Source organism: Mandrillus leucophaeus, unplaced genomic scaffold (assembly GCF_000951045.1).
Source record: "Mandrillus leucophaeus isolate KB7577 unplaced genomic scaffold, Mleu.le_1.0 Scaffold530, whole genome shotgun sequence".
Taxonomy (NCBI): domain Eukaryota; kingdom Metazoa; phylum Chordata; class Mammalia; order Primates; family Cercopithecidae; genus Mandrillus; species Mandrillus leucophaeus.
In genome coordinates this window covers 935491-950560 of record NW_012105698.1, presented here as the reverse complement: position 1 = coordinate 950560, position 15070 = coordinate 935491, and the positions used below count along the sequence as shown (strand labels likewise).

Sequence of the window (15070 nt, the reverse complement as noted above, 5' to 3'; positions counted from 1 at the left end):
CTTGGGAGGCTGAGGCAGGAGAATCGCTTGAACCCGGGAAGTGGAAGTTGCTGTGAGCCGAGATCGCGCCATTGCACTCCAGCTTGGGCAACAAGAATGTCTCAAAAAAAAAAAAAAAAAAAAGACTGGATGACTTCCAGGCTAGGCAGAACGCTGACCAGGGTGATGACTTCAGAAAGAGAGATTCCTGGGAAAACTGAGAATGACAGCAGAGAATGTCCTTTATAGGACCGTTGTACATTCCACAATGTATACATGTATAGGACATTGATAGGACCATTAGCCATTCCACAATGTATACATATATCAGAACATCATGTTGTATACCATAAGTATATATAAATTTTATATGTCAATGTAAAAAATAAAAACAAGCTTTTAAAAAATATTTTGTAGCATGGTCCCTTGCCCATTCCTGCCTGGGACAGCCATTTTTCCCTTTTCACGAGGGAGTTCTTCCTTTGATATCTGGAAAGTCCTCCTCTTTGAGCCCATAGGTTTGCTGTCTCCTCGTTGGTAATTTTTTCCTGCTTCTGTTTCCTGCCGACCACTTGATAAGCAGCAGAAAGCAGCGTTGTTCGCTCTTAGCCGGTTCCTCATGCTTTGCGCCTGTTTCTGCGTCCTGTTTTCAAGCCTCAACTTGGAAGGTTTGGTTGTGCCAACACAGTCTTCCCAGCAGTTTCTTGTGCTTTCCAATCTCTCTTTAAACGTGTGAGGATGCATAAAGATCGCCTGTCAGAGAAGCCTAGAAAATAGAAAACCTATGCTGAAATTACAGAAATCTGATATAATATTGACAAGAAAAAGTCAGTTATCAGAATATGCTTTCTTTTGTGTGAGCATCTTATTTCTACCAAGTGAAGCAGTCATAGCTTACTGTGTGAGGCCCATCAGTTTATGGTTGGTCATTAAAATGGGCCTTACAGTTCAAAGGAGTTGTGCTGTGCTGATCAGTAATGCGCGTTTCTTTGGCACTGACATTAAAAGAATGTTGGCTTCATCACAGGAGTTGGCAGTGGCCACATTATCATCGTCTTCATCAAAGGACATTTTTTAAAACCATTACAACTAGGCTGTTCAGGAGATCTATTATGTAACATAGTGACTATAGTTAATAATAACATATTATATACTTGAAAATTGCTAAGAGAGTAGATTTTAAATGTTCTCACCACAAAAACATGATAACTATGTGAGGTAATGGATATGTTAATTAGCTTGATGTAGCCATTCCACAACGTATACATATATCAGAACATCATGTTGTACACCATAAGTATATATAATTTTTATATGTCAATGTGAAAAATAAAAATTAACAAACTTTTTTTAAAAGACTGGTTTGGGTAAATGTGTATTGTAGGAATTTTTTTTATGGTGATTAAGGCTGTGACCTTTGACTTTTTTTTGTGTTATTCCCACCCACTTAGATGTACAGTGGGATCTCGGGAATTTTCATGCTGAACATTTTTTAAGGACCCCTCCCTGTATAATTTGCAGTGCCAGCTGGTATATTGGGTTTCTATAGAGACTCTAAAAATTACATTTTGGTCTCATCCAAAAGATCCAACCCTCATATCAAAGTGGAGTGCCGATCTTCATCTACCCTAGCAGGATTCAAAGGGGGAGCTTCAGGCCTGAAGTAATTTAGGCGTTGGCTCTCAGTGAACCATGATTTAAAGTAGTGAAATTACAGTGTGGCATAGTGGGCAAAAGGACTAGACGGGGAGGCGGAGGCCTTGGTTCCAGTCCAGTGTCTATGGTTAACTGTCTGTGGTGCCCTGGGCAAGTCACTTCACCTCTCTGAGCCTTGATTTCCTTTCTTGTGAAATGAGAGGGTTGGGTAAGGGAATCTCTTCGGTCCTTTTCATCTCAAAATTACACATCCCAGAAGCAGTAAACAGTCCCTACTGGTTGATCTGCGTTGTGTAGAGCCGCATGGACTTAAAGGATTATCCAGCTAATTGGAGAGAGGAAGGTGGTATGGTGGCCTGGGCCAGTAGAGAAGTGTGTGATCCTCAAATCAACTTCAAACAGTGGGAATCCTGGCTGGCAGAAGTCAGTCAAGCCAGATATCTCAACTCGGGGCGTATTTCATAGTACTTCTAGCCTAAAGTTTGGCAACATCTGGCCAGTGTGGGTAGCAATTATGTCATAAATACAGTTGTTTGTAGGTAATTTTAATTTAACTAGAGTATTTTTCCACTTTCTACTTGACTATCCTATCTACTCCTCTACTGTCCCCTGCAAGAAATTCCTAAATGTGAAGAGCAAAATTGATAGTTTCAGATTAGTTGCTATTACCAGGACTGAAAAACTTGGTATGTAATTAAATTCTTTTTTTTTTCCCCCTTGAAGTTTCTCCATGAGGACTTCTTTTTTTTTGATTTTTTTTGTTTTTGAGATGGAGTTTCCCTCTTGTCACCCAGGCTGGAGTGCAATGACGCAATCTCGATTCACTGCAACCTCTGCCTCCTGGGTTCAAGCAATTATTCTGCCTCAGCCTCCCAAGTAATTGAGATTACAGGTGCCTGCTACAACGCCCAGCTAATTTTTTGTATTTTTAGTAGACACGGGGTTTCACCACGTTGACCAGGCTGGTCGCGAACTCCTGATCTCAGGTGATCCACCCGTGTCTGCCTCCCAAAGTGCTGGGATTACAGGCGTGAGCCACTGTGCCCGGCCGGGACTTCTTAATAATAGGTTTAACTACATATGAGTAGACATACTCAAATGGATAAAATTTGACGTTTTGTAAGGCTGATGGTGCACATACAAATTTATAATCTGTTGGGCCTGTATTAGTTTAGTTTGTTTAGGATGTTTCTCCACTAAAGTAAATTAGCCCAATATGTTTCTTGGTTGTTGCTGTTTCCCTTTAGCAAAGACAACAAAATAGAGTAGCGACACCTGCATTCTAAAGCTCAGCCACTAAATGATCATGTAACCTGGGGTTTCAGTTTTCATGTCTGTAAAATGTGGGATTTGGCTTAGCTCCCCAGGGATCCTCAGGGACCTTAGGGATTTGATACCACCCTGAGAAAAAGGGCTTGTTTTCCTGACCATGGAAGGGAAAATGATTTCATGTAGCACCTTTCATGCCCAGATATATTTCTTCTTCCAATGATGGCAATATAAGTGGATGGCAGAGCGACTATGAACATAAACAGAACTGCAAATGGTTGAACTCAGACACTCAGCCCAGGGCCCCAAAACCAGTGTGGGGGGAACTATATTCATCTATTGTGAAATTAGCATACCTTTGCATTCAGGAATACCGTGGCTTTATGAGGTAATTTTTTTTTTATCAGATCTATTAAAGGAGGATAGTAGCCTAAACTGAAGAAGAGTCCTAACTGTCTTGGGTGGTGGTTAATTACACCATATGCCAGACTTGCCACAAACACTGAAAGTTTAACTCTCTCAGCTGCTTAGTTTGGAAACCACACAGTGCCGTTCAGTTAGGCCTTGGCCTTTACTGCATCCCAGCTAGACACTTGACTCCCATCCAAAGCAAATGTCATGGTTGCCTTTATTGACTTAATATCAGGAAACATAACAGCCGATAGACTGGTTAGAAGGAACTGTATGGTTGATGGATTATTGCTGACCTACACGCAGGTAAACGAAGTATAACAGAATTTGGAATGACTTAGTAGTGGACTGAAATCTTTAAAACAGTAAGACTTTTGTTTGTGTCTATGACTGATGTTTTAATTCTGTTCTGAATGTCCTTCCATAGACAGGAGACTAAAAGTAGTGAAATTTCTGTTACTCACTGTTCAGGTGGCTGTATAGAAATCTTCATATTTGGGTATAAGTACTTTGCTGCTGTATGTGTAAATGAGATGAGGGTCAGGGAACAGGGCTTGATTTGAATAAAAATCTTTTGTGTAGGCTGGCCGCTCAAGTCTATAATCCCAGCACTTTGGGAGGTGAGGCAGGAAGATTGCTTGAGCCCAGGAGTTCAACACCAGCCTGGGCAACATACAAAAGAATGAAATAAAAAGCCAGGTATGGTGGTGCATGCCTGTAGTCCCAGCTACTTGGGAGGCTGAGGAGGGAGAATCGCTTGAGCCCAGGAGGTCGAGGCTGGAGTGAGCTGTGATTTGTGCTGCTGCACTCCAGCCTGGGTGACAGAGCAAGACCCTGTCTCAAACAAACAAAACAAAACAATTTTTTTTAATCTGTCGTAATTAGGTCTTTACTTAACATAACTTCAAAGATAGTCAGTCCTTTGTGAGCTGAGAGTTGAGCCCCTCCTGATCATTGTGAGACTTTTACTCTGAGGGCTTGCTTTAATCACTGAGAGAGCTTTATGTTATGGGCCTTTGCACCTACTGGGCACTGATTTCAGCGTTCTACTGCTTTGGTGAATTTTCTTTTTGTCTTTTTGGCCATGATGGGACAGTCTCCTACCATGTGATAAAATAGTATTAGAAAGCGGTACTCTGCTGACTGCCTTTATAAAGCAGAGAATCACAAATGGCCAGGCTTTGAGTTTATAGTCTGAGATAGATAATATTGCTGCAAGTAGAAGAATTGTAGACACAGATGTCCTTGTTTTGAATATCCTTTAGTTCCTTTTCAAGGGTCTGTGTTGTAGAATACCATTTTGAGGTACTTCTTCCTGCTATATTGGTGTTACTGCACAGGTTGAGTGAGAGAGAGAGAGCGCTTGTGTGTGTGTGTAAGAAACCCTGTAGGACTGCTGTCCTGTTATGGCATGCCAGAAAGTGTCTCAGTGGTATTTCTTAAAATCAGCTGATCCATCTTGTGGCTTTCAGCCGGTTATAGCCAGCAGAATAATCCAGTCTATTTGTCATTACTCATTATTAGCCCCTACTTTCTTATCCATCTAGACAGCACCCCTCACCACATCCACATGTGTGTGCAGGCAACCTTATCTTGCCTTTTTTGATAGGTACTTTGGCATAGGCACATTCCCCTGTGTAGGATGCCCTTCCCACCTCCAAGCATGATTGCCAAGGTTAATAATTATAAGCTCTAATTCCTTAGCACATTCTAATCCACTTGAAATCATTATTCTACATTTAGCGACATGTACTTTTAATTGTTCTCAAGATTTCATATGTCCTAACTGGGCAGTAAAACAAAATTTCTTGAAAATCTTTGTTATATAATCCTTCTCTCACTTGCATACCTGTTTCAAGTCTTACCTTTAATACTGTAGTGTGTATTCATTAGCCAACTAAAAGGAACACTTACGCCAATGTATTGTTTTACCTCTGTGCCAACCATCCAGTAGATTTGAGTCCTGGCAAGGAACCCTGCACTGCAAAAGGCAGCCTGGCTGTTGTTGGCAGGTTGCAGGTTCCAAGAACTGAGGAACACATGGTATTGTATGATATTCTATTGTCCTTGCTCAAATTATGTAAGTATTTTTAGTTTGGAGGAATGATTTTCTTTCTTTCTTCTTTTTTTTTTTTGAGATGGAGTTTTGCTCTTGCCGCCCAGGCTGGACTAGAGTGCAGTGGCGCAATCTCAGCTCACTGCAACCTTCACCTCCCGGGTTCAAGCGATTCTCCTGCCTCAGCCTCCCAAGTAGCTGGGATTACAGGCACCTGCCACCATGCCCAGCTAATTTTTGTATTTTTAGTAGAGACAGGGTTTCATCACATTGGCCAGACTGGTCTTGAACTCCTGACCTCAGGTGATACGCCCACCTCAGCCTCCCAAAGTACTGGGATTACAGGTGTGAGCCACTGTGCCCGGCAGCTTTCTTAACCTTAAATAAATACAACTAATGTTGGGATTATGCAATATCACAGTAATCCAATGAACAGAGAGGACTATTAGCAAAACAAACAAAAACACCACACAGAAAAAAACCAGCCTCTGAACAAATTCTAGAGATTGGTGTGATATTCCTAAAAAAGTTTTTTTTTGTTATTAGCCAGATTATTGTATAAACTCTGTGGTCTGTTGGAGTGGAGGTGGGATGGGGAGAAGATTTGTAGAAAAGATTTTTATTTTAAGTCTTTTTTTTTTTTTTTAATTATCAGGTAAGTCAACCAGATAACTATTTATTTTATTTTATTTTATTTTATTTTATTTTATTTTATTTTAAGCTTATGCCTGTAATCTCAGCAACTCAGAAGGCTGAGGTGGGAGGATTGCATGAGGTCAGGAGTTCAGGACTAGCCTGGTCAACGTAGTGAGACTCTCATCTCTACAAAACATTTAAAAATTGGCCAGGCTGGTGTCACACACCTGTAATTCCAGCTACTTGGAAGACTGAGGGGAGAGGATTGCTTGAGTCTAGGAGGTCAAGGCTGCAGTGAGCTCTGATCGCTCAACTGTGCTCCTACCTGGGTGACAAAGCAAGATCTTGTCTCAGAAAAAAGAAGAAAAAAGAGACAGGGATGTACAGTTGGGTTGGACTTGATCCATTTACATGCCATCTGAGAAGTGTGTGATTCTCTAGTTCACAATCGTAAGTTTTCTGTGTCTGTGTGTGTGTGTTTGTGTGTACACGCCTTTTTTTTTTTTTTTTTGCAGGGGTAAGATGCTCCAGTTTTGTAAATGAAACAGAGATTTTAAACCTCGTTAAGTGTAGATCACTGGAAAACTGTGGGTATGGAACATGTGTGCATGACACTGTATCCTCCCACTGACTTAGAGGTGAAAAGTCTATGCCATTTTAATGATCTTATTTCTGACTCCTTTTTTTTTTTGAGACAGAGTCTCTCTCTGTCACCCAGGCTGGAGCGCAGTGGCGTGATCTTGGCTCACTGCATCCTCTGCCTCCTAGATTCAAGCGATTCTCCTGACTCGGTTTCCTGGTTGTGTGGGATTACAGATGTGCACCACCACGCCTAGCTAATTTTTGTATTTTTAGTAGAGATAGGGTTTCACTATGTTGGCCAGGCTGGTCTTGAACTCCTGACCTCAGGTGATCCACCTGCCTGGGCCTCCCAAAGTGCTGGGATTACAGGCATGAGCCACCACGCCTAGCCCTGACCCTTGTTATCAGGTTGTCAGTTAACCTGGGAATCAGTTCTTGAAATGTATGTCTGAAATTGACAAGCTGCATTTCTTTGGCAAAAGCAGCATTTCTGAAACCCCTGATAAGGAACATTCGGCTTTCATATGTTCTGAACCTCAGAGGAGCTTGCAGGGTCTTCCATGCTGTACTTATCATTGCAGGGGGCGACAGTGCAGTGGTAAGTGGAAACAAGCCAAAACTTCGGTGATAAGGCTGCTGAAATCAAGCCCTGGTGTTTTTTGTTTGTTTGTTTGTTTGTTTTGAGACAGGGTCTGGCTCTGTTGCTCAGGTTAGAGTGCAGTAGCACTGTCTTGGCTCACTGCAACCTTTGCCTCCTAGGCTCAAGCAGTCTTCCCTCCTTGGCCTCCTGAGTAGCTGGAACTGCATACACAAACCACCACACCTAGCAAATTAATTTTTTTTTTTTTTTGTCAAGATGGGGTCTCCCTATATTGCACAGACTGGCCTGAAACTCCTGGGCTCAAGCAATCCTCCTGCCTGGGCCTCCCAAAGTATTGGAATTACAGGTATGAGCCACCATGTCCAGGAAGCTGTGGGTTTTTTGCTGGTTGTTCTCCAGCCACTGATGAGCTTGCCTCCCTGCCTGACCAGTCAGTCCCAAATGCTGGTTTAGAAACTGGCGGGTTTTTTGTTAGAGGCCATTTCATTTGTTTTTGTGCTGTTTGAACACCTATGTGCCCCGTGTCCATAATTCTCTTTACTGAAGACTTTTTCTAAATGAAGTTATTTCAGAAGGCATTTAAGAAAATATTTTTTTCTTACCTGAAATATATGTAAGTAGTTAATTAATGCAAGAGCATTAACAGCTGAATTCACAATATTAGGGAATGATTAAATTGTTGGTGATGTGCCTTTCAATCATCTCTGCATAAGCAGTTGATAGCCACTTCTACATCTTGTAGTAAATGCAGAGTGAGTGGTGGATTTTATGAATGGGGAAGCTGCTGGATTTTGTGTAACATTGCTTTTTTTTTTGGAGATGAGTCTAACTCTGTCACCCAGCCTGGAGTGCAGTGGCGTGATCTTGTCTCACTGCGGCCTCCTGGGTTCAAGCGATTCTCCTGCCTCAGCCTCCCGAGTAGCTGGGATTACAGGCATCCGCCACCACGCCCAGCTAATTTTTGTATTTTTAGTAGAGACAGGGTTTCATCATGTTGGCCAGGCTGGTCTCAAACTCCTGACCTCAAGTGATCCGCCCAGCTCGGCCTCTCCGAGTGCTGGGATTACAGGCGTGAGTCACCACGTCCAGCCATAACATTGCTTTATAATCAGAACATTGAACATCAGGATCTAGTGCTGGTCTTGTGTTGGCTTTCATGGGAGGGAGACTCTTGTTACACTCTTAGCTGGGTACGGCTGCAGTGAGGACCCTTATACCACTGAAGCCTGCTAAGTGACACATGCTTGACAGAGTCTGATGTCTGTGAGGACCAATTAGCTAATGGATGTTTAGTTTTAGGATAGACTAAATGCCTGCCATTACCCTTCCCACCCTCCACAGTTACTATTGGTTACTTTCTACAAGTCACCATCAAAGCCAGGAGTGTATATTCCACTTTTTTTTTTTTAACCTCCCAACTACTAGTTTTAAAACTGAATCAAATTCCAAATAGTTGTTAACTTGACACAGATCTGCAGACTCGACATTTTCTTTCCATTTTCAGGCTCTCTGGAAACCAGTGCGTGTGCCATAGGGTATGTTGCTTGTAGAGAAAAGTGAGCACTGAGGACTGAAATGGCTGGGCAAAAACAAGGCGCAAGTTCATCTTTGTGAAGCAGCGTTTTTCATTGTTCAGGTACAAATAGTTCTCAGCTGTGCTCAGTATCACACAAGGCATCTGGAAACATGTTTAATTCATGTTAGCTATAGCAACTACATTTGAACTCAGGCATGTTTATGCTTTTAAAAATGCCAGAGGGCAAAAAGCCAGAAAATTTGTAATTTTTAGTTGCCTTATGAGAGAATAACACTGTTCCAAGTGGCTCCCAGGAGTTTTGATTTGGTACCATTGAGAGCCTTAAGAAGAGAGCAGCCTGCCAGTTGTAATAGTTTGTGACATTTCTGTAGACATTGTGATTGACGGAATTCTCAGTTACCAAATTCAGCTTCTTTCTAAACCTTGTATTTGTGAGATTTTTCCAAGACTAAATTAGTCATGTGATTAGTGTTGTTGTTGTTTTTGTTTTTGAGACAGAGTCTTGCTCTGTCACCCAGACTGGAGTGCAATGGCGTGATCTTAGCTCACTGCAACCTCCGCCTCCCGGGTTCAGGCAATTCTCCTGCCTCAGCCTCCCAAGTAGCTGGGATTACAGGCAGCTGCCACCAGGCCTGGCTAATGTTTTAGTATTTTTTTTAGTACAGACAGGGTTTCACCATGTTGACCAGGCTGGTCTCAAACTCCTGACCTCAGGTGATCTGCCCGCCTTGGCCTCCCAAAGTGCTGAGATTACAGGCATGAACTACCACTCCCGGCCGTGATTAGTGTTTTATTTTGATCCGTGAACCAACCGCAGACAGTTGCTCTTCCAATGGCTTCCAAGATGCTCAGACAAGGCAGGTGGCTTTTGTTTCCACTAGTGCTCCCACTAGTAGCAAAGGAGCACTGATATCTTTTAGTAAATATTAACCCTTTTAAATATTAATACTGTGATAAGTATTAATATACTTGGGGCATTTAGTTCATTATGGTTGTACTGTTGGCTTTAATAACAGCAAACTCTTCTTATTCTTGGATGCATACAATCTTATTGGGAGACCCCTGTGTTTCGAAACTCTGATCCCTTGTTTGGTGGAGATTAATGATCAAAGGTGGTTGAGTTGCCTACTGTCCTGAGGTGGAAAGTGCTTCACATGGAACTAAGGCGCTTGCCGAAGCTGCTTTAAATTCAAGCTTCTCTGCTACCTGCTAGCTTGTCCGTCTTCTTTCTACTTTGTGAAAAATTCACTACAGATTAGCAAATCATATTATTGGAAGTTTAAAAAATGAGAGAAGAAATATTGCTCTAATTTTGCAGTGTTGTTTTCCCTTTCTCTCTCTCTCTCTTTTTTTTTTTTTGGAGACAGAGCCTCACTGTATCCCCCAGGCTGGAGTACAGTGGCGTGATCTAGGCTCACTGCAACCTCCACCTCCTGGGTTCAAGTGATTCTTCTGCCTCAGCCTCTCGGGTAACTAGGATTATAGGCACCCGCCACCACGCCTGGCTAATTTTTGTATTTTTAGTAGAGACGAAGTTTCACCATGTTGGCCAGGCTAGTCTCGAACCTCTGACCTCAAGTGATCTGCCTGCCTTGGCCTCCCACAGTGCTGGGATTACAGGCCTGGCCCTTTTTTTCCCTTTTTCTATCTGCATATTTCGTCATTGGGTGTGTGGTGGGGACTCTTTGGGTTGCAAGTGACAGAAACCTAATTCCAACAGGCTTAAGCAAAGAGGGGAATTTATTGTAAGGACTGAAGTGTCTCTGAGCACAAGGGCAAGAACTTAGCGAGGCCTGAGGAGCTGTGGAAACCAGGGTGGACTCTCCCAGTCTTTTCAGCCATGTTTCTTCTCAGGCTGCTTTCTGTTTATGTGTCTTTCTCATTCAGCTTTTTCCATGTGGCAGAAAACACATTCACAGAGCTCTCTCAAGTCTTATTCCCACTTTATTCTTATTTATTTATTTATTTATTTATTTATTTATTTATTTATTCTTTGAGACAGAGTCTCACTCTGTCACCCAGGTTAGAGTGCAGTGGCGCAGCCTCGGCTCAGTGTAATCTCCCTGCAAACTCCACCTCCCAGGTTCAAGCAATTCTCCTACCTCAGCCTTCTGAATAGCTGGGACTACAGGCACATGCCGCCACGCCTGGCTAATTTTTATGTGTTTAGTAGAGATGGGTTTTCACCATGCTGGCCAGGCTAGTCTCGAACTCCTGGTCTCAGGTGATCTGCCTGCCTTGACCTCCCAAAATGTTGGGATTACAGGGGTGAGACACCATGCCCAGCCTTATTTCCATTTTAGCCACCCAGAGTTTAACTCATTTTTTGTGTGGCCCCAACAAGACCTGTTGTACAGAGTGGTTATTCCTGTGGGAACTTTGAGGGGTGGACGAGGGCTCAGCAGGGATTTCTACTTCTTGGCCGGAGGAGGGCTCAGCAGGGATTTCCACTTCTTGGCCCCAGGTATGCATAATTTGCCCTCTCACTTATTCATCCTCCAGACTGGCACACCTAACATAATCCAGCCATCCCACACCAAGCTGCACACTCATTCCCCCTCCTCAGTGGCAGACAGCCCCAATTCACTTAGCCAGTTTACTCATGAACTCCCGGTGACCTTGTCATAGGGCCACAGTTCTCCAGGCCCAGGTACCTTTGGTTCAGGTGGCTTGTCACCATCTGGACCCTCTGGGCTGAAATAATTCTAACCACTCCCAAACAGTGACCTTTGCATCCCTGGCTAGGGCAGATACCACCCTTGAGGCTTCCGTTTTCCTAGCCGATTCATACTCTGAGATTAATTTCCTAGTTCCAAAGGTAGAATTAAAAGCACTCTTCTTCCTCAGACTTGAGACTTTGCACAAAGTAGACTCGGTAGTTGGCAACACAGCTTGCTGGCTGTCCTGTCTCCCATTCCAGGGAGTGGGCCCTGGCCCTGGGCAAAGCGAAGAGGTAGCTTGTGCAAAGTTCTGGCAGCCGTTTCACTCCCTCCGCTGGTGGGTCTCCACCATGGAAAAGGAATACGGGATCCCGGAGTATTTGTCCTGCCACCTCAGGCTGCCCCGGAGAGAGCCTGTGGGGCCGTCCCTTTGAAGGATTAGTTAGGCATCCTGGCTCTTACTGAGAGTAGCCGGGCCTTCTGGGAACAGGCTCCCATGCACAAATAACCCCAATCCTTTTACATTTAATGCTCCATACTTCTGTGTTTCAAAAATAGCATTTGTGCCAGAATTCAAACTGTTGCAGTATAGGCAAGTTGCATTGGCCTGTGTTTTTTTCAATTGAAGACCCCGGGGGAAAAGCTAATTTGCAGGATAGTATAGTGACAAAGGGAGAGAAAAGCTCATTACAAGGGTGGGGTTGCTGAAGGGACCCCTACCTCAAAAGGGAAATCTTATCCAGGAAACTTTACCAGCTGTCACCTGCAAATGTGTCCATGTGTGTACATGTGTGCACACACCTGCTCCCATGGAAACCCTGTGGAATGAGGGTATAATTCCTAGCAAAGCCAGAGGACAGGCAGGCCAAAAAAAAAACTGTCCAGTATAATTGTAACCACAGTGGATATCAAATCTTGGATTCTATATTTACTTGATAATGTATATCAGCATTTTTCTATATTGTAGATTTTTCCAAGTGTTATTTTAGTGATAATTATTTCACTGAGCATATGTCTTCATTTATCTTAGCCGTTTAGATATTATTGGAAATTTGGTTCTTTCCAGTTTTTGTGTTTATAAATGGGATGTCATAAGTATCATTGTGCGCAGAACTTTTTCAGTCTCTGGAGTTATTTCCTTAGAGTATAGAAGTGGAATTACAGAATCAAAAACTATGAGCACTTTTATATTTTCCAGAAAGATGATCCTAGTAATTTTCAGTGCTACTAGCGATGGATGAGAAATTTCACAGCCTTTGGCTATTTCCTTTCAAATGTTTTTTGTTTTGTTTTAAGTTTGCTGAGAAAAAAGTTACATTTTAATTTAAATTTTATTTTTATTCTAAGTGAGGACCACTTTGGCGTTATGCTTTTTATTCGTTTACTTTTATAACATGTCTTTATTGGAATCTTGGTGTTTTATTTTATAAATTCTTTGTATAATGAAAGCTGTTTTTCCTATTTCGCTTTAAGCATTTCCCCCTAATTCTTTGCTTTTTAAAATTTCATAGTGTGTGTATGCATGGGTGTTGGCATTCTTTTTTATCATAACGTCTTATGAGATGATCAGGTTTTAGAGAATAGAATAGACCCAAGAGAAGGAAGTCAGAAAGCTGAGCATACTTTGCCCCTTTATTTCAGCGGAGGCTGCCCATGGATTATTTCAGAATTCTTGTCCTTGTCATGTGAGGTCATGAGGCTGCCTGTCTGCAGGCAGGATCACTGCTTAGAATGAGGTGACCTGGGTTCTAGTCCTGAGTGAGTGGGAATTTAGGCTCTCCACCTTCCATTTCTTCATCTGTAAAATGGAGGGTTTTAGCAGGATAACCTTGGGGGTGGGGGTTCTGTGATTGTACATGCCCAAGGTGAAGAATCATATCAACATGAAGATTCTTCTACATCTCCTTGCAGATTTTTGGAAGTACCAGCACGGTGACGCTTCCTGAAACCTTGTTGTTTGTGTCAACGCTGGATGGAAGTTTACATGCTGTCAGCAAGAGGACAGGCTCAATCAAATGGACTTTAAAAGAAGGTAATTTGGATTTGGTCCTTGGGCGCCATGGACATTTGCTTAGCTTGTTCCACAGAAGCATATTCGGAGAAAGAGAAAACATTACTCATTATCTAATAAAATAAATAAGAAATAAAGAAGAATGGGATCAAGAGAGGAAAAGGTGTTCTGCTCAAAGGATGTTCATAGCTTTGCTGTGGTTATCCACTAAGTGCATCAGTTAAAGAAGCACGTTTTATCTTCTTTTCTTTTTTGCTTCTGTTTAGACTTCATGTTAAAATGGCTCTAGGCTTTTCTATTAATAGCTCTGGCTGGTTGGTCTTTATGAAGACATGCTGCACTAAATTTGTTCTCATGATTAGAATCTTGTAATCATAATTACAAGAAGGTATCTTCTCAACACCTCAAATTACTCATTTGTTTTTATAGAGGCTGAAATAATAGAGGGCTGTAAGATTTGACATTCATCCAAGTTAACCATTTTATTGGGTTGTTATGGTGAAGGGAATAAAGACTGAGCTTGTTTCTTACTTAACATACCATGCGTCCATGTTATGATCTGATCTTACTGATGGTAACTAGCAGAGTCAAGTCCTATAGCTGGGAAATTGTATTTGATTTCCAAAGTAATTTTTCCAGATAAAGCCATGCAAATCCCAGGATTTGGGACTTTCAGAGTCACCTATATTATTTAATCTGTCTAGTAATAAATCTCATTTGGCCTGAGGTTCGGGTTTGAACAGCATCATTCTCTTTCGTCACTACTCTGTGACTCATTACTTTCATGAGCACAGCCAATGTTTTTCCTTCCTTAATAAAGTGTTCCAAAACAGTATGCTAGATGGAAAAATATTGGCATATGTCAGAAGGTCACACATTGTCTTGTGAATTCAGCAACAAACCTCGTTACCGTCCATAGATGATGGCAGCTGGGTTACCACAGGCCATCCTGCCCCACCTACATGGGCCCTGCTTGGATCAGCAGGGACTTAAAGCAGCCCAAAGACGAGCTCTCTCAGGAGCGTGTGGCCACGGGAAGACTGTAGAGTGTTTTATGACAGCTTCCAAGGACGTCATCTGTACTGTATCTCCATCACATGTAAGCCTTTTAATGTTTTTTAAATGAAACAGAGTCCTTGAAACTTCAGGATTTCCTATTTTGTCCAAAGATGAAAATCAGCAAATCACACAAGAATTGAGAGAAACACTTTGGCTATGGAATGTTAGGGCATGTTTTTCAGTTTCATTGTTCCCAGGCAGAGCATCTTCACCCTGAGCCACTTCATTCTGCTTTGTTTTGCCCTGCACATAATGCTTGAAGTTGTTTTTTTCCGAGTCTTCGTTTCTGCAAGTAACGTCATCTATATCCAACAAAACTGTGTCCTGTTGCTTAGTCAAACATAAGAGTTAACCTGTTTTCTCCTCTAACTTAGAGCTGAAAGAATTTGACTCTTTTTTTTTTTTTTTTGAGTTGGAGTCTTGTGCTGTTGCCCAGCCTGGAGTGCAGTGGCACGATCTCAGCTCACTGCAAGTTCCGCCTCCCGGGTTCACGCCGTTCTCCTGCCTCAGCCTCCGGAGTAGTGGGGACTACAGGCGCCCGCCACCAGGCCCGGCTAATTTTTTTGTATTTTTAGTAGAGAAGGGGTTTCACCGCGTTAGCCAGGATGGTCTC

At 42.4% G+C, this 15070-nt stretch overlaps 1 protein-coding gene across 1 annotated transcript in view; it reads left to right on the top strand.

The window, feature by feature from the left end:
* Nucleotides 1-15070, top strand: part of ERN1 (endoplasmic reticulum to nucleus signaling 1) — a 95341-nt gene that overhangs the window by 27278 nt on the left and 52993 nt on the right. The window contains exons 2-4 of the mRNA XM_011997128.1: nucleotides 8695-8725; nucleotides 11648-11803; nucleotides 13299-13419. Coding sequence (XP_011852518.1) covers nucleotides 8695-8725; nucleotides 11648-11803; nucleotides 13299-13419 — 308 coding nt within the window. The remainder of the gene's footprint in view (nucleotides 1-8694; nucleotides 8726-11647; nucleotides 11804-13298; nucleotides 13420-15070) is intronic.